Here is a 25,192-nt window from a genome sequence, read left to right as displayed (position 1 = left end):
TTTAAAAATAATTGTATGGTATTTGAAATTATAAAATGAGGATGTGATTTTTAAAAATTATTCTTCTAATTTAAAATATAATATAATTATTCAAAATAATAGTATAAAGTTATATGAGATTTTTTAAACCTATTTTTAAAATTTTATGGACTAAAAAAATTTATTTTGAAAACTCATGAACGAAATGAGTCTTTTGATAAGTATAAGGACTAAAAATGTACATTTTTAAAACTCAGAAATCAAACACACATATTCTTTAAAACTTGAGAACTAAAAGAGTAATTTTTCCAAAATAGTATTGTATTTTACATTTTTCCTAAATAATATTAAATGGCAAATCTATTTGGTATAATCACTTATAGATATATATATATTTTTTAATTCTTCTCATTTCTAAATTGTTGTTATAATTGTAGTTTACTTAACCCATCAGCTATTTCTTTTTTAGGTTGATTGTTTACCCACATTGGGAGAGTTTTTAGTTGAATTCAAAATTTTGAACTAAACATAGATTTTCTGAAAAATCAATTGACATCTAAAATAATTTTTGAACTATAAATTTTTGAGTGATTGTTTTAAATGATAAAATTACTGAAAATATTTTCAAATATAATAAAATGTCACTGTCTATCAGTGATAGACTGTGATAGATTGCTATAGACATCTATCACTGACATTAATAGATGTCTATCACAATTTATCACGATCTTTCACTGATAAATAGTGACATTTTGTTATAGTTATAAATAAGTTTGTTCATTTTCTTTTATTTGAAAATAACCCTATATTTATTAAGATTTTCTAAAAAAAAAAAAAAACAAGGAATTAGGAAAAGAAAATGAGAGAAAAAAGAAACAAGTAAGACGGAAATCTTAAAGTTTGAGTATGTTTGGTACTTTAACTTTAAAAAGTGTCTATATGCTATTGAATTTATAATTTTGTGTCCATTAGGTCCTAAAGCTTTAAAAATATCTATCCTCAACTTTCAATTTTGTATCCAATAAATCTTTACTATATTCAAAAGTTTTAAAAATTAATTGGCCTATTGTATATAAATTTGAATTTTATGTCTAATGGACTTCGGAACATTCAATTTTATATTTAATAAATTCATAAAATTTTAAAGAAGTTAAATTGATCAACAATCTATTAAACACAAAATTGAAAGTCTAAAGACGTATTAGAATTTTTAGAAACTCAAAAATAAAAAATTATTTAGACAATATTTAAAAGTCATGAATTAAGCTTGCAATTTAATCCCAAAAAATGAAAAATGAAAAAGACAGAGAGAGAGTTTAAGTTAGAGGTTCTTCCTCTAGTGAGCGACGGTTAGGTAAGATGGTTATTTATGCTATTTAATTCTAAATTTTCAAGGAGAGTTAATTATGCTCTTGCTTTTTCTCTCTTTTTTTTTTTTTCTAATAATATATTATTATTGTTCAAGGATGAAAATATACTTATAGGTATAAATATCAATAACTCAAATTTACAGATATATCAACTAGTATTTAAATATCAATAGATATTCCAAAAAAAAAATCACGGATATCACGAAAATTTATAAAATTATGACTTTAAGCATATAAATCAATAATTAGAAGCTAAATATGATTAGTAATGGAATAATAGATAATAATGGAGACCAAAAAATGATAATGAAATGAATATTTCATTAATAAAATCTAGATCATGCAAAATGTCAAATACAAGATTCAATAATAAAAATATGATCTAGGAGATAGTATCCCATCATTAGCATAATTTATTTGTAATGACAATGTTGTTCCCAAGTCATAGTATGCTCAAAGTTTCTAACTTAATTGGAAGTATGTCATCCACGAGTCTCAACGTCAATCCTAATACTACCAATAGGAGGATACCTCAATCATGTTCCATTTAAATGAGGATGCTATGAAGAATGTAGATAACATAGAAGTTCTGAGTTTGAGTCTTCATCACTTTTAAGAGGAATTATTTGTGGTTTTCATGTATAGATCGATGTGTTACACCCATCAATATAATCATAGGAACCATAATCACTCGAATGACCATAATTACTATCGTTATACACATATGGTCTATGTCCATATTAAGTGCCCAAACTCATTCCCTCTATATTTGAAATTTAAAATAAATGAGTCTACATTAATTTGAATATCTTCATCATTTTGGATGGTGAAGCAAAACTCACGTCAGTTTAATTTTGAGGTGAAATGATGTGATATTTCAATCGAAAATTTTGATTGAGATTAGAAATTAATATATGTTGTTTTTTTCAAATAGTTTTTCTTGAAAATAAATATTTTGGATGGTAAAATAAGCAAAATTCATATCAATTCAACTTTGAGGTGAAATGATGTGAAAATTCAATAGAAGAACGAGGGTGAAAATAAATGTAGTTCTTTTCGTGGCTTTTTCGAATTCAATTTCTTTGGAAATGTAAGTCCTTAATTGAAAATTAAGAAAATTTTAAAATTGAAAAAGATAATACATGGGAAAACGTCAATATTGGAAGAAGGGGAAAAAAAACAATATTTGAAGATTTTTCTACAAAATATCCACGATAATTTTTTTAAAGATCCACGATATATCACTAATATATCCAAGATTGTCATGACCTATCGACAATATATCAAACGAAATTTCTTTGAAACGAGATGACCTATCGACAATATATCAAACGAAATTTCTTTGAAACGAGATATCGACGTTATATCGTCGATACCAGGGATATTTTGTAAAATTTTGAGAGAAAAGAACTTATTCCCCCATATGTGAATTTACAAATATTTGTGTGATATATCATTTTTTCAATCTTTATTGTTGATGCCAAATTTTAGATAAGAGAAAGTGTACCTAATTTTTACGTGACACCAACTGTAGTAAATTTGTTTGAAAATGAGAGGAATGGGGCCTGTAAAAGAGAAAATTTGCACACCGGTGTGATACTTGTCATACACACTCCAATGCTTAAGTCGGAGAGCGAAAGAGTGTGGAAGTTATAGAGTTTGTCAAGTTATCTCATATGAAGTTATAACGATGTATTTAAAGAAAAAGTTAACCTAAGTTGGTCCATAGGGTTTTGAAGTCGCCTTACGATAATTAGATAACCTATGGGTTATGGGTCGCGCCTGATTCCATGTTTGGCTAGGGTTAACTACGACCTTGGCCATGGTTGAACATCTCCCCTCAGGCCCAAAACAGGCCTAGGGCGGTATTTTGGACTGGAGCATGCGTGGCCATGCCACTTTAGTTACTTTGATAGGGTTAGTCTTGGTCTTGAATTTGGTCGAGGTTGAGGCCGAGACTAAGACCAAACATGTCAATTTGGGCTTTGACTTGGTCTAGCCTCTTATCTAGGTCCATTAAGTTGGGCTTAGGATGTTATTTTTGGCCTAAAGTTTATTATTTTCTTATTTTATGTCAATTACATCTTACCGTCTAAAATCACCCGTAACACTTGTTAGTGTTAAAGTAAGTATGGCTAACAATAATTAGCATATACCTACGAGCCCGAACACATAGATTAGTTGAATAAAATAAATGTAAGTGGGTGAGTAGAGAAAATTCTTTTCATATGGGAACCCCATTTATCTTGGAAAAGTGTGTTTAGTTATTTACAACTTTTCTTTCACGGAGTTGAAAAATGAAATAGGAGCAACTTTGAAGCAGGACCAAAATCACTCAAGTTAGTCAATTTGCTTTAATTACAACAAGTGTTTTTATTTTTTTTTATTTTTTTTTATTTTTTACATGGTGGGTCCATTGAGTTCCATTTTCAGGAAGACAAAGTTGCACTAAAGAATCTTCCAAAATCTTTTTCTCATTCCTTTTGCTTTTATTTGATAAATCCTCGTAAATATAATTACATCTGTGATATATCTGATGTTATTTCACGATTAATTATAAATTTTATCCATCAACTTTAAAATATATGTCTATTTAATTTCTCAAGTTTTTTAAAATATATGATAAGACTCTAAATTTTTAACTTTGTATTTAATATGTTTTTAGATTTTTAATAGAATTTTTATATATTTAAAAATTTTAAAATTAGTTGACCTATAATTTATGTCTAATAAAATTCTAAAATTTCGTATATCATAAATTTAAAAAGGAAAATAATATATGGAATAAGGAGCTAATTTAAATTTACGGATTCCTTTAGTTGACCTATCCTTTCAAATGTCCTTTAGTTCCGACATACTCAGTATTTTATATTTTGGTCAGTTTATTGTTAATTTTATATATTAAAAAAAACATTTTTATATAACTATTCTTTTCATAAACTGTGAAAATAAATTGACATAGTATTTTTTCTGGTATGAAAATTATTAATCTTATTAAACCAATTCTGATAAAAATAAATTTTGAAAGACTAAATTTAAGATTTATTGAATATACAAAAATTAGATATAAATTTAAAATTGGACAATTGAAACTATAGTTAATAATAATAATAAAACTCAAAGTTCAATAATCAAAACGGTGTTTTTACTTCCGCATTTTAAAAGATTGAAAGCAAAAAAAAAAAATAATAATAATGAATAATACTTGGCTTATTCTAAAATGTACGTATCTTTATGCATCCTGTCTTTATAGAATAGTAGAACACAAAAAAAAAAGAATTAAAATATCGAGAATGATTAAGCTACACCTAATAACAAAAAATGTCATGTGACAGTTTTTTATTGAACAGATGCCGTCTACACAGAACACCTAAATATTTTATTTTGCTTAAAATATTTTAAGAAAGATGCAACAAGAATTTACTATGGAGTAAAAAATGATTAGGCGTAAAAATAGATGTGGTTTGGGAGGCACGTAAGTATGTTTAAAAGAGAAGAGGCATTAAATAAGCTAAAGAACATAGAGTGGGGAAAAAATAAAGATGAAAAACAATTTGGAGAAGGGAATTAAATTAGTTATGAGTTGACGCGTATGAACATGAATGAAGATGAAGAAGAAGGAGGCAACAGTTGGACAAATCCAGCCATCACCACTAAAAAACACCCCAACATAATTTTTAGGCAGACACCATTACTCACTTCTCTCTGCTTTGGTCTCCTCTCTCTCTCTCTCTCTCCACCTTCTTATTCTTCTTCCTTTTTCTTTTCAACATCTTTCTTTTTGTTTCCACTTGAACTCTAAAACCCTAATCTACCTGTATAAATCCATCACCATTCATTTTTTAAAAAAGTAGGAACAACCAACCTTCCCCCCACCGACACCCCCTTTTCCCAATTCCCATTCCCTCGATTTTATAACCCACAGAAAGAAAAGAAGAAGAAAAAAAAAAGCTTCAATCTAACAGCTCTGTTTTTATTATCGAAATGGGCAACTGTTTATTCGGCGGAGGGTCAGGGGAGATTCAGGGGAAAATCAAAGTAATTACATCCAACGGTGGGATTATGGAGTTGGGTTCTCCGATTACTGTTGGATGTATCGCCGATGAGTTTCCCGGCTACGGAATATTCAAAAGTCACGATCTTTTTTGGAACCCATTGCCGCATAATGAGGAACTGCTTCCTGGAAAATCATACTACTTGCTTCCGAGAAACAGGGGAAGAAACAGAGGAGAAGAAGAAGAAGGGGAAATGGGGATTATAAGGGCGCGTGAAGGGCACGTGAGGTCGAACAGTGTGCCGGAAGCGGCGGCGGCGGCAGCGATGGCGCCGTACAGAATGTCGTTTGATTATCAAGGGGTATTGAGGAGGTCACAAACGGAGGTTTTTTCGCGATGTAGTGAGAAAAATGGTGGGGTTTGGAAAGTGAAATTGGTGATTAGTCCGAAGAGATTGGTGGAGATTTTGGAAGAAGAAGGACATACTCAAGAATTGATTGAGAGTGTAAGGACTGTGGCAAAATGTGGAAGCACAAGCACAAGCAGTAGCTTCTCGTCGTCAATGGCGTTTTCCGATCAATGGAGTTTGTCGACCACCACTGCCAATGCTACTCCAAGTGCTTCTTCCAAAAGTGGTGGCTTGCTCGAGATTTAATAGTAAATATATATATATTTTTTTTATTTATAAGTTTATTTTACTTTAGTTTCTTAGAGTTCTTCATGATATATCTATTTATTTTCTCAAGTGATTATTTAATAGATGATAGATATATAGTGACATCAAATAGGTGTATTAATATATTGTACTTGCCTTTTGCATATCAATTATTTAATAGATGATATACGTATATAGGGACTTTGATATGTGTATTGTTATGTTAACATGGAGCTGTATTGAAACTTGTAAGATATTTAGATAAAAACAGGTATTGGGTGTATTACGTGAGTATATTAATTATCAAATATGATTCAATTATTGCTCGTAACATGTTTACACTCTTATTTGAATAAACATTTATTTATTTCATTTTTTTCCCTCAATAAAAGCAATTGTTTAATATTAAATTTTTAAAAAATTGACCACATAAATACATTTTTCATAGTCCACGGCACATCCAAATTGCAATTAACTTCCCCCTATAAATATGATATTTCATTTCAAATCTTCTAAATGGAAGACGGAACTTTGGTTTCCAACATGGTATTCAAAAAACGAATTATAAGTTAGCATTATTGAGCACTTAACAAGTCATCTCAAATCGGAGTAAATTGTTTCCACTTTAATTTGAATTCATGCATTTGCTGAAAGATGATTCATGTTGTCAGGGTTCAATAATTATGGATTACATTATTGTTTGCACAATTATTGCATCTACTCTATGAGAATAACAGCAGAATTGCAGGTTGATGAAAAGTGGGTGGCACTAATATCATCATAATAAATGTGAACAAATTCATGTGGAAGAAAGAAACCTAACATGGTAAACCAAAGAATAGCATCCCTCTAATGAGTAAGATTATATATAGCCAATCTGAAGCTATTGGTTATAACATCAATAACATCTCTTAAATGGTAGATTTAAACTCTGAACGAGTATTGTATGAGAACACTACTATTTTCAATCAAGCATGTGTGCCTGTCTCAACCATGAAAACAAGAACTAGAAGAAATGAGAAATACTTCCATTTTCGCCAACAGATAAAAAAAAAAGTTTCAACTAGAGAAATTTAGCACATCCAAATCATTCTTTAACCAACTTCACACAATATACCCTGTAATTAATTCATTATACAAATCAACACATACAAGTGAGAGCAACAAACTCGGATGAAAATCACATGAACATGGCATAGACAAAAACACGATGAATGACTGGTATCTGCGGAACAGAGCAGATATTACCTATATCCAGTGGGGGGATAACCTGGTTGAGGATAGCCCGGAGCTGGATAGCCTTGAGCCTGAGGATAACCATAGGGCTGCCCATATGCAGGTTGTGGTGCATATCCAACCGAGGGAGGAATTGGCTGATCGATCCGTGACATATGTTGAGGAGGAGGCACTGCCATTACTTGCGGTCCGAACATGCCATCTCTCTTATCCATCTCAATCTTGTGTTGAGTCTGCAAAACACTCCAATTAGTTAATGATTTATCATTTTAAAATTTTGATACCTGAAGCATCCTTTCACGCCTTACCTGCATACATGCGCAAACCCTGTTGAAAGAAGAGTTATTAGTAACTTGAGCACAACGGCAGAGAATATAAGCAGGATTTGGAAAGGCGTGCTTACGTGCAATAAACCATATCAGCCAAGCAAGAAAGCAGCTGAGAAGCCTCTTGAATTTCTTCACTTCCTACTATCATAGCAACGATGGAAAATATACATGCTATTTGTTGTAGACAGAACATAAAACCCTGAATAATTTGAGAACACATAAATAAAGGGCACTGGGAATTATGGAAAGAAATTGACAGACGGAGCTGGTAGTACATACGATAATGCAATTATCACATTGTGTTGTCTGTATGTTGAACTCGTCTTGCAACAAAAATCGAGTTGAGGCCACTGAATTCCCAAAGCAGAGGAAAACCTTGAAGATCAAATGCACAGGCATTATGTTAACTGCAGCGATGCTGAAAGCAGGAATAAATAACATCTAACATACGATTAAGAACATGAGTATGCTATTCAAAAGGTGTATTCAGCAAACCCTGTACAAAAAATACTGAACCCAAGATCAAACACACTTACACTTGATGTACAGAAATGAAATTTAATTACTAATCAGATTCTCTCTGCTTCTGGAGCATAGCAAATTTTATTATTGGATACAGTTTAAGAGTCAAAAGATAACTACAACCAGCCTAACAACCAACTCCCCGCTCCGTATCAAGGTAACAACAGTAATTTCTACACAGTAATTGATAGGAAAGGACCACACCTACACACAACACTAAATCCAATACAAATGGGGTAGTTGGTTTTGTTTTCAACTTCCTAACGGTAGAAAAAATAATAATTAAAAAAAATGTACAGTAGTATTGATTAATGCATGCATCCAGTTTACTCTGGAAAATCACAAGATTTATGATAGAAATACATTCAAAAGACAATTCATTAACTAGTGCTCGATAAATAAAAATTTATGATAGAAATACATTCAAAAGAAAATCATACGTTTCATGTAGTCATTAACTAGTGCTCGATGAAAAGAAATATTACAACAGAAACATTTACCTCTGTGCAAAGACAAAATTCAGGGCATTTACTTTCTCCACACCTGCCACTACAAGGCATATAGCCTGCACAGCACACATATCTGTGGAAAAAGAAAACTTGAAAATGACTTAACAAAATCAAAACACTTTTAAACTTTTTAGGAAGTCAAGAAAACGAAATAAATTACCTTGACATATCATTATATAGAGCTCTTTTACGAAGCAAATAGGATACACAAGGCCCACTACAAGGAAAAAAAAGAATGAAGTGACTACATGAAACCAGTTTTTGGCTTTTACAAATTAGCTATAACAATCTATTGATGATAACTAAAGGAAGAAATAGAAAATTCTGTAAGAGTTCTAGTTAGGGATATTAGTATGCTATTGGTAAGGGGCATAAGGGTTCTTTAGATAGGGAGTTGGTTAGGGTATTTGGTAATAAATAGAACAAGTAGGTGTGGAGGAGGGGAGACAATTGTTGACTGATTTAGGGCTTGGGTTAACATACTAAAGACGGGAGGTTCCAAGTGCCTTATACTTGGTCTATTTTGAAGTTCATGATCTTTTTTATTTCAATATATTTCAGTTCCCGAATCTTGTTAGGTGGTACCCTAACAAGTACATGATTTCTCACTGATACAAATAGTGAAATGAGGGATTACAAAATGTATAAGAAAAGAAACCAAGGCACAAACTTTTTCATAAACTAACATCAGTCTGAAATTGAGAAATGGAATTGTCTTATTCAGCATATAGTAAATGTATAACATTTAAAATAAATTAATTAAAATAATAATAATAAAAGAGAGGCGCGTACAAACACAAGATATAAAGAAAAAGTAAAAATAAAAACAAAAAAACAAATCCTTGTCATTGATAATATATGGTATTCTAGTAACGCTAAGGCAGGCAAGAATAGTTCATTTTTAAAACCCCAGGCTCGTATACTCCATCCCAAAATTATGTGCAATATTCATTCACGGGGTGAAAAGGCACCAAATAATTTCAGAAAGGGTGCAGTTTGAGTGAGAAGATCGAATAAGGGAGAACCAAGAACTTTTATTGAAGTTTTAAGCCACCAAGAAGGAGGGAAGCCAACTAACCCTCCCTTTCAGACAAACCAAACCACGCCAGAGATTTGACAAAAGAAATTCCATTCCTTGAAAGCAAAGTTAGTAAGTAAAATGAAAGATGATCCATAGTACCTCCTAAAGTCGCACATAAAAGACTTGAGGTAACAAGGCCATATATGGGTTTTCTTCTACACTCCATAAAAAGTTTCAAGACTGTAGCCAAGAAATTCAAAGGAACACCACTCAAATTAAGTCTCTGGAGGAATTTTCTAATATACTAATATCATTATGAAGGTTAAAATTCAGAAATCTGTCAGAAACCCCCCAAACTGTCTGCTATGGTCTTCCATCCCCTTGCTCAAAAATAGCTGGCTGTAGTTTTTTAAATAAAAGAAACCCATACCTTAAGCTCCCGGCCCCTCCTCCAGAAAGATTTCTAATAAAGAACCTAATGTCAGCACGTGGTGACTTCCCCATAGAATCATATATGGTTATGGTGTAAACGGAAGGGAAGGGCAAGTCTAACAGGGGATAGCCCAACCAAATATCCTCCTGAAGACAAAAACTGAAACTTTGGGCTATTTTCCAAACTGAAGAAAATTCCTTTTCAGAGCAAAAAAAAAATATATAGTTTTAGCTACTTCAAACTAGGGCTGGTCTCCTCCCTAAGCCATATGACCTTTTAATCTTCCATTAGGAAGAGGAAGGTCCACAGGGGAAACATCATCAATAATCTAGAAGGTTATTTAGTATATAATTTCCTGCTAATAAAAGGTCCAGTTATAGATTTTCCAAAGATCAACAGACTACCTTAAAATTTCCAGCCAAAAATCCAACACTAACTCCACAAACCAACCAAGCTACACAACACAAAGCAACCTTGCTTGATCATTGCTACCATGGGAAAGCCTCATCGAGATGAAATGTGTGGAGAGAAACAAAGAAGATTGATAATCCCCTAGAGCACCATCAACACCTTAAACTAGTTACCAAGAAAACACCATTATATTTCCTATCAAGGATTGATTTTTTTTTCTTTTTTTTCTTTTTTTCGATATCCATGAGTGTCTGGGTCAGTTTAGGCATACCTCGACTAATCTCATGGAACAACCTGCCTGACCGTCAAGAAAACTCGTAGGATATTAAATCCTAAATAGGCAGCCACCATGGATTGAATCCGTGACCTCTTAACTATTTATCAAGGAGATGTTCTCTTATTTACCACTAGGCCGACGCATGATGTTTTATCGAGGATTCATCTAATGCTAATGCTAATAGGATAATCTTGGATTGAAATTATTAAATTCAATTTGCCTAAGAGACGTTGATTTAGGCTATTGCGGTATTGCCTATTGGCCCTTCTAAACTGCATAACCAATGAGTCGTCGTCTTTGGTTTGTCTATTGAATCTAACCGCCATTTTTCCATCCGCATGCAGTTTATATTCAGGAGCTAGGAACAGAGACAAACATCAGGTATATCGCCACAGTCATACAAAACACGCCAATTCCAATTTATTTACGAAATTTCATCAGCGCACTCAAACCCAGCTGAAGTTATTACTCAATTTGCAGAAACAATAAAAATTTCCACAACCACCACCAAGTCAACGCAAAAAGAAACGAGTCAACGCGTCGACATCTTACTAGAAATCAAGATCTCGAAAGAGCCAACGCAAGAAACAATCCATCAATCAGAATATCAAAGAGCAAAGACAAGTCAAAACCCTCGAACAAAATAGCAAGTAAATAGCTCAAATAAACACACCATAAACGAAGTAGGCGAAGAAAGCAGATCCACGAGTAAATTCCAAGCAGACGTAAGAATAGAACACAACATTACAAAAAGAAAATGGAAAAAAAATCCATCGAACATCGAACTCACCACCACAACGCAAAGCAGCAATCTGCAATCAAACATTAACCCTCATCAGAAATTAAACAAATTGAGGAGATGATCAGCGCAGACATGCAAAAAGCAAAGAGAGATGGAAGAAAGAAAGAACGTACAGGGAGTGTCAGCCTGAATGGTACGCATTAGATCAGTGTGCCAGAGATTACGATAGTTCTGGCGGAGTTGCATCTTATCGAGATGTTGCTGCTGCATAGCCATGGCCTGCACTACCAGGATCTTGAGAGAAGGTAAACCAGAGCTAAAATTGTGCTTGAAAATTCTTCAAAGTATCAGAATTAAGCCTACGGAAATGGTGTAGAAGACGGGATAATGAAGGTTTTAGGGCAGAAGGGATTACCTGAAGATCAAAAAGAACTCAGAAGGAGGAAAGATGGCCCACCACGCAATTTCAAATTAAGCCACTCGGGTCGTTTGAAGTATAAACTTGATTATTATAGTCATACCTTATATAGCTTATTATAGTTTTTATTACAATAATTTGTATTTGATATATAAATTATTTTAACTTAAATTATAATAATATACGTTTGAGGTATAAATTATTTTAGTTTTAAAAAAAATAGTAAATACTGTAGTAAAAAATAATATATATATATATATAAATATAAAATAGTAAAAACGGTAGCAAATAATAAATCCTGTAGTAAATAAATTAGGGTTTTGGAATAACGTTGACGGTAGCTTATTAGAGAATTCAAAATAGTATTCACTCTAATAAGAGGTAATTATTATAGTATTAGGATAATTCTTACCTCAAACACATTCTTAAGGACTAAATTGAGACAAAACTCAAAACTTGAGAACTAAATGTGTAACATTTTAAAACTCAGTGATCAAATAGAAACTAGAATCAAAACCTAAGGACCAAAAAAGTATTATTTTCTAATAAAATTCATGCAAAGAAATACAATATATAAATGTGTTTACAAAAATTACAGTAAAAATGCTAATAGATAACTAAAAAAAATAATAAATCAATAATAAATCGGTGATGAGAACTGAATTTAAGATTTACATGAAGTATATGAATTAAAATTGAGCAAATATCTCAAAGAGTAGGGATTAAATGGTATTTTAACCAAATAAATACTTCTATGGGTGAATAAAGATTCACACTCATTTAAATCAGTTAAAATGTTTATTATTTATATTATATTCACATTAATGGCATTTTATTGCTTCTTTTTACGATAATGTAAAAATGTTAATTTATTCTCATGTTGATTTTTTTTTTAGTATAATGTATGTCTAAAACATAGGCAAAGGTAACTTAAGGACAAACATAATCAGAAAGAAAAGTAGAGTCCATCTAATAGGTAATTTTCAAATCATATAACTAAAAACTGAGATCTTCAAACGTAAATAATTAACTTGTGTGCAACAAAATTACACTTGTAATTCATCAAACGAAAATTATGGACAGAACTACGAAAATGGAGACCTCGTATGAGGTGGTGTACAAATTGCAAAAACAATGTAGAAATGTTAAATATAGAAATAAAGAAAACGTCAACCTGTGAGTGGGAATTTAATAACACATTGATACAAATGTACGAGGACTTGATCAAATTTAACATATTTTTTGTAGAAATAACAAATAAGATATTTAAAACAATTTCCCATATTATAATAATATTTCGAATAGCAGTGATAAAATCTAAAAATGGTAGCCAAATAAAACAATGGATCGGCTGCAAAACATAAACCAATTGCCAATTGGGCAAAAATTAATATAAAACTTGCAGAGAAAAAGGAAAAAAAAAAACAGAAATTCAATGGGTTAAACTATATATATATATACAAATTGCAAAACCACGGTAGTAGTTACAATTATACTTTTAAATTTTTTATTATAAAAATTGATCACTTAAATTTGTACAAATATTAAAATCAGACTTTTAAATTAACAATAGTTGTAGTAGTTAGACTTCCAAATTATAAAAATTTAATCATCGAAATTATTCAATTGTTACAATTTCTACAGTTATATAAATTTGAAGGTCCAATTTTAACACTTGTATAAGTTTGAGAGGCTTACAATTGAAAGTTCAAAAATATAATTATAACTACGACTATACTTCAGAAGATGTTTTTGTAATTTGTCCCTTTTTTTATTCAACTGATTAGACATTTTGAGTGTTCTATACACATACGTCCAAAAAAACACCCAAAAATGAAATTTAACTCGTTTCTTAAATCAAATTTTCTAGTATCAATATTTTTTTTTTTTTTTTTTTTTAGAATTTGACTAACCATTTAACTCTTTACTTAAGAAATATGAAGGTTATGGTAAAAATTGAGAAAAAATATGTTTAATTTTAAAAAACCAAAAACCAATGTCTCGTCTGGTAACCATCTGTTACCATTTCACGTATTTAATTCTAATACCTTTGCAAAATATATAATATATATATATATATATATTAATCTAGTGAGGGGTTTGAGGTTTTTCTTTGTTGTTTACAATATTTGTAGAGGTTTATTGAGAGGACTCGAGTAGTTTTCTTCATCGGGAGATGTGAGGTTCTACTTCAATGTTTTTTTAAAAAAAAAAAAAAAAAAATCAGAAAACGTTCGGTTAAAAAAAAAATTGCAAGCATTTTCAAAAGGTCAATTTGATATAACTCTATTTTACTGACTCAAATATTATTACTTGAAAAAAAAATGAATCATTCACATATTACTTGAACTAAAAAGCCCTTTTTTGTAATTTAAAAAAAAAAAAAAAAAAAAAAACATATGTCTTGTCTCCACATTATTTCAAACCAAGAAGAAATAAAATAGGCAGCAAACGATCAAGCTCTCAAATATTTTTTTTTAAAAAAAATACCATGAACAATATTAAGTATTGGCAAGTTTATATTAAATCTAAACATGGTATAAAATAGTATAGAGATTAAAGTTTTTTTTTTCCCCCTTTTGAAGACGAGATTAAAGTAATTCTTAAAGAAATGGTTATATGGCTCTTGGATATTTACTTGATTTTTCAGCTGCATAGATTGATCAAAGCAAACACATTAGGTGACAAAATAATTAGTGCAAGCTTAGAAACTAAGATAATAACAATTTTAAGTTGAGGCTAATATGATCCAAATGAGTTTAAATCAAATGAGATAATGTCGAGATTGGATTTCTCTAGAAATAGATATTGTAAAAAATAAAAGATTTGAGGCTAATATTTGAGATAAAATGGAGTATGGGTAGAGTATTGAGTTACCTTTGGTCTCTTCTTGTACTCAATTCTAGAAAGAAGTTTTCACCACTTGAATTAGAATTCACATCATGTTCTAGTCTAATGCAAGGTTACACATGTACCGAAAAGTGTCAGCCCACTTATCAAATTAAATTTTTGACTTAGATAAGTGTTAACATTATTAATTTGTATTATGTTTATTGTTTTTATTTTTATGAAAAAATTATCAGAAATAACGCTATCAAATTTTTACTTTTTAAAATTAACACATTTTTTTTAAATGCATTAAATTAGTTTTTTTCCATCTATCTTAGACAAGATCAACCACCGAGATTTAATTAAAAATTAACTTTTTGTAACTTGGGTAATATTAACACTGAGATTGTTTTAATTTTTCCAAATTGTATGCCAAATCTTATATCTTTCAAATTTTCTCTAAATTCAATTATTTTTTCCAAATCTTACGTCAATTTTTTACATAATTTTTTAAATCTTTACTTGAATTTATGTTTCCACAATTATATGAACTCCCAAATTTCCAAATATAATTTTTCAGATAAATCTCAAGTGCATTGTGATTTTTAATTTGGTAAAAGATCAAATTTTGCAAATAAAAAATTAGGATTTGGGAAATATAAAGAATCTTGGTATTAATCAGCCCAAAATAATTTTGTCGAGATAATTCTTTATATTTCCCAAAATTCATTTAATTTTTGGCAAAATTTGATGTTTGGGCTAAAAGATTTGATATAAAATACGAAAAGATTATATAATATTTAGAAAAAATGATAGAATCTCGTTGTTAACTATCTAGGATATCACCAAAATAATTGATAAGTTAAAAAAAAGTTAAACTTTTATGTAAATCTCGGTGGTCGATCTTGAACGAGATGGACTGATAAAAGGTATTGTAACCGTTTTAAAAAATGATGCTAGTTTTGAAAGATAAAAACTTGAGAAGGTTATTTATGACAAATTTTCATTATTATTACTATTTTTTTTTCCTTTTTTTTTGCGTTTACAATATAATGTAGAAATTTGAATAATATATGACTTCTTAATCGAGAGCATATATGTCAATTAAATTAAATTCATAATCGCATTACAATCTTCTTACCTAGAAATTTATTTAAACACGCTAAACAATAAGTCAATCAGTCAACTTGGGATGTGGGTTAATATAAATTAGCAAAAACCAACCTCCGACCAACAATTAGTTGGGAGTTAAAAACTGAGGACACCCAGTCAAGTCAGCTTGGGATGTAGGCCGATAGTCAGTTTGTGCAAGTCAAACTGACTAGAGTGAACTATATCCTATATTTGTAAATTTATTGTGTGATTTTGAGGCATAAAAACGGAATTAACTTATTTCTTAAATTATCGATGGATCTAAAAACTTAAAGGTGAGGCAAATTTAATCTTATATCATCTAATTTTCCCTCATTTGTAAGCTTAAAATATAAAGATTATATGAAGAAGGTCCAACAAATGAAAATGAATATTAATTAAACATGAAGATTCTAATACTAATGTATCAGTCTTATATGCACCTTAAAAATACTATCCATTATTTAATTCTATAAACGCTTTAAGTGTTCCATTTAAGTCATAATTAAATTTAGAAGTTACCAAACTGGCCATTAATGGCCATGAATTTTTGTAACTAGTTTTTGAAAATTTCAAAAGTTGAGGGTTGCCACATATAATGGCTATAGAAAGGCACGAATTTGGGCAGTAAAGGATTACTTTATTATTATTATTATTATGAATTTAGTATAATTCTCCAGACCCTTTTCTTAAAATTCAGTAACTACCTTTGCATTTTCTAAATTTTTCTTGCATTTCTTGGAATAGAATCACTCAATCAAGCCTTAATCAAATTTGACTATTTAATGACTCAATCTAAAACAACGTTTCAAATCTTGCTATAAGAGTTAATCTATTTTAACGTTTTCCTTTGGATTGATTTAAATTTTGTATAAGTGTTAGTTTCTTAGATTCAAAGGTTCTTGCTTCAACAAAAGCGATATTTGGACAAAGAATTAAGATTACCTTATGGACCATATTTATATATATTGAATGACTATAAATTCTTAAACTAAGCGGTGAACAATGAGTCTAGCATACATATGTATTAGCAATCAAGAGGTCGGTTAAAATAAATAAATAATAAAATAAAACTATAAGTTTTAATTCTAAAAATATACTTGTATGTGCTCTTTTTGGAGACTCCGTACAGTGGCATATTCCTGTAGCAACTTCATAAGTCAACATAATCCTTACAATTAAATTAATAGTAAGATATAGGTCAAGTAAGAATAAGATAGAAATATCCAATTAAGGAACAAATTAAAAGAAATACCCAAATTACATTACAATACAATCTGTACAATATAATTAGCGAGAAGCTAGGCTTATTACATTACAAGACAACCTTCATGTTTTGTCTCAAAGGAGGTGATTCCTCGAGCATCATGGCGTGGAGTGAAATTAAGACCAAACATTTCTCTAGAGGCCTGATCTGGTTCTACATAGTTGACAAGTTTAGCAACAATGGCTGCGCTCTTTCTTATGTGATCCATATCCTTTGTATCATTCCACACAAGGTGAGCCAATTGTAATCTTCTATTGTTAGAATTCAATCCAATTCCCCATTCTACAAATAAGGTCTCTCTTTGTTTCTTTGAGAGCCTCTTCTGCATTTGTCTGCACAACATTTGTCTCTCCCGCCGAAGTGCTTTCATACTGATCAAAGGAGGGATTTCGTTTTACTTCAAATGAATAACTTTAGAAACAAAATATGGAAATTGTAGATTGGAAGTGTATCTAGCTTACCTTGATGCTGATGTTGGTGTTTGGCCGTTTTCGATGGTTGGATTTCCTTGAGAAAATGTGTCTTTAAGGAAGGATAGTCTCCTGAACTCAACCTCCATATAAATAGAATCAGCTGGATCGCCACCTTTAAATAGAAGGAAAAAATAGGTCCTATGCACCAACGAGACATTACAAATATGCCACAGTTCAATGATGTCCTTTTGAAGACTACTAAACTCCGACGGCCATTTTGAAGAACTTATCATGTTGTCATTATGGATTGGATCCATGCCAACATCTTCCACATTCTTCTCAGATTCAATGGGCCGTGGCTTAGCCTCAAGTACCTAGAATACGAGACAAACATGTTAAATAAAAATCCTCCAAAGAAAGAATCATTCATATAGGAAAGCATGGAAGTAAGTAAACTGATCGCGTCCTTATTTTAAGGTTAATGCAAGCTGTAGTCCATAGTTTTTAGTTGTACAATGGCCTAGTCCCTAGGAAACACAAACACTTTAGTTTAGCTAGTGTGTCCATGTTCGACATGTGTCAAATACTTAAACACTCTGACGCTTGTTGGACATGTATTGGACACTTGTTAACATAATAGATGTGTTAGATCCTAGTTGTACAAAGTTAATGTAGGTCCAACATTTATTTCACACATATCAAACGCTTAGACTTTACATAAAATTTGAGAAGCAAAATACATCAAATTCATTTTTTCAAGCATATAAATGCATAAATTTATTGATTTTGAATTTACTTCTTATATAAAAAAGCATATTACATTTTTTTAAAATGTATATTTTAATAAATGTGTACTTGTCATGTCAATGTCTTACATTTTCTAAAATCGGTATCATGTCTATGTTCTATCATATTTGTATTTCGTATCCATATCAATACTTCATAGCTTGCACCCATGACTTGTATCTCTCATAGGTTAAAAATTTAACATCCATACATTAGATTGCTAAAAAGGATGCTTAGAACAAAGGAGTACTCACCGTTGCATCAAGAAGATGTTTTTCACCCTCAATGTTGGATATCTGCTTTGCTGCATCAGGAAATCGATTTTCTCTCTCAAGATTGGATATCTGGTCATGTTCTAGCTCTGAAGTAGTCACATCACTTTTGTCGTCTTCTAACACATCAAAATTCTGGTTACCATGCGCATCTTTGGAGGCACTCTTCTGGGAAGTTTGAGAACAAGTTAGTGATGACCTCTCAGACTCAACGTCATATTTCAATGCAGCAAGTTTTATTTGGAAACCCTCAGGTCGCCCTACGAAGTCTTTTCCAAGCCAAATTGGTGGCGTGCCCTGGAATTCCTTGATATTCTCCGTAGATAAGGTTCTCATAATACTGGCTTTACAACTTCTACTCCTAGTTAGATTTAATCGTCCAGAGTTGCAGATATCTTTCTCCATATTCCATGGAGAAGGTTTCTCAGGGGATAGGATTACATAGAAGGGACTGAAGTTGTTAGACTTACTATCTTCTTCTGCTGGGGATGATTCTAATTTACATTTTTCACTTTGTCCGTTATCAACTACTTTTGAGGTGGCTGTGTTCGCTATAGGAGACGGAGTGGTAGAATTAATATATCTTTCTGGGCTTGAACCTGACATGGTAGAAACTAAGTATCTATTCATACTTGATTCTTCCATCTCAATACATCGAACTTCCTTGCAGATATCCTCAGAGTTCTCACAAGACAGTTCTTCTACGACCTCCATATGTTGTCGGGTATCAACCAAAGAGGGAACCATCGATGATACTCGTGGAGGGGATTTACCTTTCAGGAAATCCTTTTCAACTTCGACAAGATGCGTGAAATTATCATCAGACCTAATGCTATGTCCTCCTGAATACTGAGATGCATCAAAAGATCCAGAAACATCTCTGATGATTCGAGAATCTGTCATTACTGTTGTCTCAGATGGGCGATTCTCAAAGTCCCATGAAGACTGCACCCGTAATCTTGGGTACTGATCATCCAAATCCGTCTGGAATAAGATGCAAATAACTAAACATCAAATAAATAAGCTTCGATTTATTATTGCATAACAGGAGGCCTTGTTCAAAATATAAAATACCATACCGATGATATTGAAGGTTTATCCTCTTCCACCATTCTAAGCAGATCCTTAACCTGAGATTGCGCATAGTCTCGTTCCAAGGTAAGCTCTCTCAAGTCCTTTTTGAGCTGCATGATGGGACAAATAAGGAAGAGAATAGAAATAACTTATATCAAGTATCACTCTAATGCCCTCCAAGAAAGTAAAAGTTGGAGAAGCATTCTAATCTAATGATAGCACAAAACAGCCAATAAAAGGGTGAATAAATACAATCCTAACCATAAAACATAAAGTCATTTTTGTTTCAATATGGTATTGTAGAGTAAATTTTCATTATCGTGCAAAAGCCTGTACTAGAAGAAATAGCAGTAACCACGTATTGACAGATGCAGGAACATCGGAGAGCTATCCTACCAAGTCAGTTTCTACGTATATAATTTTTTGAAGGGAGCCATATCTATGTCACTTGCACCATAGAGTTGATGTAATTTGATCGAGTGCAAACTAGCATGTGAATTTAAATTATCAATGTCTGCTATATTGAACCGATTATGAGAAGTCACAAAATGACAAGTCATATATTCAGTGTCAAAAGCATGCAAAAGATAAAAAGGGAAGGAAAATTACCTTTTCAATCTGGAGATCTTTTTCTCTAATTAATGTGTAATCGGGTGTTCCAGAAGTTTGTACAGAGCTTTTTAACTCGCTTTCCAATCTTGCCAATTCTCTTTGCAATTGTTTTACCAGTGCCTTATCAGACACAACTACATTTACCTGAGCATTAGTGACAACTTCTTTAGCACAACTTGCAAAAAACAGTGTGTTTCTTGATTGCTCAGCATGGATTTGAGCAGGGCTCATGGTACAGATGACGGCAGTTCTGGCATTGCCTCCCAAGGAAGATTGCAATATACGAGTTAACTTCGAATCCCTGAAAGGAATATGTCCATTTCTTCCCTTACTGCATCCAACAAGGAGTTCTATATGTCAGCAAGAACCAAAATATAAGAGGAACGTATAAGAAGCTAATACAAAGACCGTGTTTAAACTTTAAATACTATTTGCTCCCCCTACTTACTGCATGTCCTATTTTCTTCCTTGTATTTTCAAAACATTCAAATTCCGGCCTTCTACTTTGAAGAAAACTTATAAGTAGTTCCCACTGTTAGTTTGTATTAACTCGGTAAACCTTCCGATAGCTTGGCAATAAGAAGAATTCTCTGTGCCAACAGGTTTTCACACATAAAGGAGCATCTAAGAAATAACATCTATACCAAGGAGGGTTTCCAAACCTCTTGAACTGTTGAGTTTAGTACTTTCTTATTGTGGTGCATACCTCTCTCTATTTTTCAGTCATTGTATCCACCGGAATAAGAACGTTATAGTGGGCAGACCAAAGAGAGATGGATAACGAAAAGGAAACTGGAAACCGTGGAAGCTAAGTTGGAATTGGGACAGTGGTGTAAAAGATTTTGGCCATGGAAAATGATATCGCCGTATTGCTTAAAGGTATTTAAACTAGGAGCTGAAGAGATAAAAAAATAACAAAGCAGACCCTATCAAAACCTAGAAAAGTTTGAAGGAGAGAGGAAAGAAGGTTGAATGAGGAGTTCAAGAATCCAGTGAGGAGGAGGAGACTCAAGTACTAGAAGAAGCTGGAGTTGCCTCATTCGAATGGGAATCATGGGAGAACTTACAAGTGGATTGAGTCTTCCAGGTGAATAGCGTATCTAAATGGGCTAGACAATTGCGTTTTATATGGCAAGAGAGGCACTCGTGTGGTTCTTTTCTATACCAATCAGTATAACAAGGACCCTTCAAGTATTTGACCAGAAAATTGGCGGCAACAATGGAAATCAATTGTCTTTAATACAAGGACAAAAGGTTCAGTTTACACTCTGTTTGAAAACTTAAGAAACTTTGGTAAATGAGAAGTTGCTGCCTGCTCTAAAGTCGAGGGATTAAATGGTTCTAATTTCTTGACTCTATATAAAACTCAAACATTTGAACAGACCAATTGAGAGGACATTAGAAACAACTCAATTATCATATGCACATCAAACCACAGTAATAAAAATGAAAAATTATGAGTATAACACGGAAGTAGAAAGAGACGAATTGCAGAAAGTACCTGAGCTTACGAATTACAGTCCCAAGAGTAAGCAAACTACGGTTTATGTGACAACCTTCTTTCAGACGTGCACCAGCTGATAACGACTGAGATGCACGTTCACTTCCTGCCAGATCGACAAAATTCTGCACCCAAGAATTAGGAGTTCATTTTGTTGATTTTTCACCAATTAATCAAATCCATCTCTTCTCAAGGTAACCCCCCAAAAAAAAAAAAAAAGTTTTTATACCACAGTAGCTGTGAGAGAACTCGACTTGTCCTTGCCTAAAAATTCACGAGCTGAGCTCTCAATTGTCTGGAAGGAAGGCATAATCAACAATATTACTCAAGTGTATATAAAATTGACAACAACAGAGACAACAATATAAATACCAATCTAAGAATCTGATGAGATCTGGAGCTTGCTTCATTCAAAGACGTCTCCCCTATCTGCCTTTGAGCTGCAAAAATATACCAATAACATCATATAACGAAACAAAACTAGTCCGCGTAAAGGCAAGAAGATTTGGAACTGTCACTACCTTCGCAAAGAGATAAAAGTTGTCTAAAATGATTCCAGTCCCTCAGAGTCTCTTCTGTGAGTTTCTCAACCGTGGTTCCCCTCTATCAAAATAACTTGAAAATCAAAGATCATGAAATGAACATACTCGGAGAGAAGGTTGAAGGAAAGTTAGACATGATTAGTCACCTCTGGATCATCCAGGAGTCTTAGAGGAGAATTGTCTATGCTAAGGAGGTCCCTCACAGATTCATTATATATCTCTATGGCAGAGAATTTCAAGAGAAACTCCCTATCCGTGTGCTTGACAAAATAAAAGAAAAATAAAATTAGACCAGAAAAAAGAGAAATATTATACTGAACCATTTATTGACATTATTTGTGCTTACCTTCTCTATGTAGTCATATATATCTGCGACAGTGTACTCCGTGATTCCACTCATGGTGTACGTTTTCCCACTGCTTGTTTGTCCATAGGCAAAAATAGTTGCTGTACAAAAAAAAAAAAAAAAAAAAAAACGGTGGGAAAGGAAATAAATATGAAGTTCATGCTAAATAGCAAATGCAACGAGGGAAAAAAGTGGTTCTAGTTCGTCCATACAGTTAACTCCACTGACAACAGAGAGGGCAACTTCCTTGGCGCCCTCCTCGTAGACCTTCCTTGTCGAGCAATCGCAACCGAATACCCTGTCTATAGCCGTTCATATAAGAAAAGGCCGGCCAGAGAGCAAAAGAACAGACAAGATTAAATATTCAGGATCACAGTAAAAGCAGCGCCGTCGCTGCAGCCATAAGTTGGGGAAAATTCAGGAATTCCCTGTTTCCGGAAATGCTCAATTCGAAAAACTAAAACCCAGAACAGAGAAGTCAAGAAAAGCAGAGCAAATTCGATGTATCTTTACAAGCGCCATCGACTTACCAAATGTGTACGCAGATGGATACAAGGAGCGTTCAGCCACCGAAAGCGCATTCCTGCATATAACAGTGTTGTCGTTTATGCATTCCCATTCCGAAACGTCATTCCTTGAAATCTCCTTCTCGTTCAAAGGGCGCAGACGAACTGATACCAAAATTCTCTCTTCACGCCCACTTGTCTCTTCCATTATTAGCTCTTCGCCACCGACAGCTCCCATTTCTCGTCGTCTCCTCTCGGCTTCAAAGCCGTAAACCTTCAATAACTAAGAAATTGAGACCATTCACAAAGGAATCTCTTTGTGCAAAGAGACAGCATGCCTCGTCGCCTCTTCCTTCAGCTACCCATAGTAGATTCTGCCGACCGATGTATAACAATTTAGATACTACAATGTATCAAGTGATGTTAGGACCATAGGCGGCAGTAGGGCCGACAGAACCTCACTGCCTTGCCTCCTCAATGATCTGCACCAACAAACTAATCATGGGTCAGACGGTGAGTGCAAATTCGCATACATTTTTTTCAGCGTTTTCGTCAGAAGCATGAACCTAGATTGTTTGTCTTTTTTACTAAGCAAAAAACGACAGAACATGTGCATACTCAAAGGATCACAAACAACCGGCCATCAATTCATTCTATTATATAAACAATTTGGAGTTTTCTGATAATGGTCCATGTTAACAGTCTGTCAAAGACTTCAAGTCTCCCCCATTAATTTTAAATCATTTTCCAAAACATATAATAATTGTAAACGAGCTCTAATCTCAGCTTCGATTATTCTACAATCAACTTCAAGGAATGTTTCAGACCTCGGCAGAAATCTTCACAACCTCGATAATACTACACATTGCGACGCGGAGGCAGAAGAGACAGTTCCGACTTCGATTCCATAAATAATGTTGGAAATTAGTTTCTTCTCTTCTAACAGTTCCACAGTTTATCCTAAATTTATCCCAAATTCGACACAAATAACAAAACCACAACAGAATTCAAAAACTAAAAAGAAAAAACCACAACAAATTCTCCACGAAAACAGAAACAACACTACCAGAATATAGGTAAACAAACAAAATGCTCCACAAATTTCCTACTAAACAGAATGCGGATTACTAGAATCAAAGATCATGCAATGCCGCATACCTAGAGTAACGCAATTGAAAAGGAATCGAAAACCGTGAAGTCAAACCTGACCATTTCAGCGTAGACAGAAGAAGAAGAAACGGAACAAATAATCGAGTAAACAAATACCTTCAAGTCAGGCAGTGAAGCATTCCCATCCAGTAATCCACACCGAATCGATCCTCTGTTACAAATCCAAAAACAGAAAATTAGGCGAAAACAAAACAAAACTCCAATCAGAATCAATAAAACAAGTAGAGAGAAAAGAAAAGGCAGTACAAAGCAGTGTAAAAGTTGAGTGGAACTGAACTGCGGTGAAATCTAGAGAAGGAAGATCAGAATCTGTGTGGTACTGGAAGTGGTACAAGCACTGAAAATGAAGTTTGAGAGAATGAGAGGAATCTGAGTCTTCTATTGATGTCTGAACATGGTTATGTGGATCTACATATATTACAGTGGGTTTGTGTTTGTGAGGTGGAGAAGACAAGGGGGGATGGTTATGGCGTCGACTTCCGTGGTTAGGTGTTAATCTGTAACCTTTTCGCCCGTAAAATAATATTATTATTTGCCTTTCGAATTAAAACTGCCGCGCTAAAGGGGTTCGTTCGCTTGCTTGCTTTTCTGAATTTACCACCTCACCGTTCAACCCTTTTTATACACTTCTACTTATTTTATTTCATTTTTTTTAAAAAAAAAAAAAAAAAAAAAAAAGAGATAGAGAGAGATAAAATACACTTTGAGTATACATGTTTTCCATGCTTTTGCTGGTTGAATTTTGAATTTAGTTTTTGTTTGGACTCTTGTTTAAAAAAAATATTTCAAATGCTAAAATTGCTTAAAATATTTATAAAATTTAAGAATCTATTTATAGTAGATAAC

The 25,192-nt window shown here is 32.7% G+C and overlaps 3 protein-coding genes across 8 annotated transcripts; 1 reads left to right on the top strand and 2 right to left on the bottom strand.

Annotated features, from left to right (window-relative positions):
* Window positions 1-4,874: 4,874 nt before the first annotated feature.
* LOC120088913 lies at window positions 4,875-6,282 on the top strand. The gene has a single exon (XM_039046353.1). It carries the CDS (start codon window positions 5,334-5,336, stop codon window positions 5,997-5,999), a length of 666 nt encoding a protein of 221 aa, XP_038902281.1. The 5' UTR covers window positions 4,875-5,333; the 3' UTR covers window positions 6,000-6,282.
* Window positions 6,283-7,030: 748 nt separating this feature from the next.
* Window positions 7,031-12,000, bottom strand: LOC120088904. Of its 2 annotated transcripts, none has more exons than XM_039046342.1 (9): window positions 11,895-12,000; window positions 11,653-11,758; window positions 11,528-11,549; window positions 8,756-8,812; window positions 8,587-8,668; window positions 7,844-7,939; window positions 7,639-7,763; window positions 7,544-7,562; window positions 7,031-7,468 (listed from the first exon to the last, which is right to left on the bottom strand). In XM_039046342.1, the coding sequence occupies exons 2-9, from the start codon at window positions 11,753-11,755 to the stop codon at window positions 7,244-7,246; spliced, it is 729 nt and encodes a 242-aa protein (XP_038902270.1). In that variant the 5' UTR covers window positions 11,756-11,758; window positions 11,895-12,000; the 3' UTR covers window positions 7,031-7,243. The 2 variants fall into 2 exon arrangements, with proteins under 2 accessions (XP_038902270.1, XP_038902276.1); XM_039046348.1 differs by having other exon boundaries at window positions 11,653-11,773; window positions 11,895-11,974.
* A 4,996-nt stretch (window positions 12,001-16,996) lies between these two features.
* Window positions 16,997-24,910, bottom strand: LOC120083918 (kinesin-like protein KIN-7F). 5 transcript variants are annotated; one of them, XM_039039834.1, is made up of 15 exons: window positions 24,593-24,910; window positions 24,443-24,497; window positions 23,201-23,671; window positions 22,883-22,972; window positions 22,671-22,771; window positions 22,471-22,584; window positions 22,304-22,385; window positions 22,155-22,222; window positions 22,012-22,077; window positions 21,783-21,907; window positions 20,279-20,612; window positions 19,675-19,779; window positions 18,578-19,579; window positions 17,586-17,911; window positions 16,997-17,495 (listed from the first exon to the last, which is right to left on the bottom strand). In XM_039039834.1, the coding sequence occupies exons 3-15, from the start codon at window positions 23,412-23,414 to the stop codon at window positions 17,168-17,170; spliced, it is 2,955 nt and encodes a 984-aa protein (XP_038895762.1). In that variant the 5' UTR covers window positions 23,415-23,671; window positions 24,443-24,497; window positions 24,593-24,910; the 3' UTR covers window positions 16,997-17,167. The 5 variants fall into 5 exon arrangements, with proteins under 5 accessions (XP_038895762.1, XP_038895756.1, XP_038895769.1 ...); XM_039039828.1 differs by having other exon boundaries at window positions 23,201-23,658; XM_039039841.1 differs by having other exon boundaries at window positions 24,624-24,910.
* Between the last annotated feature and the right edge of the window lie 282 nt (window positions 24,911-25,192).

The sequence above is a fragment of the Benincasa hispida genome, chromosome 1 (assembly GCF_009727055.1).
Source record: "Benincasa hispida cultivar B227 chromosome 1, ASM972705v1, whole genome shotgun sequence".
Taxonomy (NCBI): domain Eukaryota; kingdom Viridiplantae; phylum Streptophyta; class Magnoliopsida; order Cucurbitales; family Cucurbitaceae; genus Benincasa; species Benincasa hispida.
The sequence above is the reverse complement of the archived record's forward strand: the minus strand, read 5'-3'. Positions and strand labels throughout refer to the sequence as shown.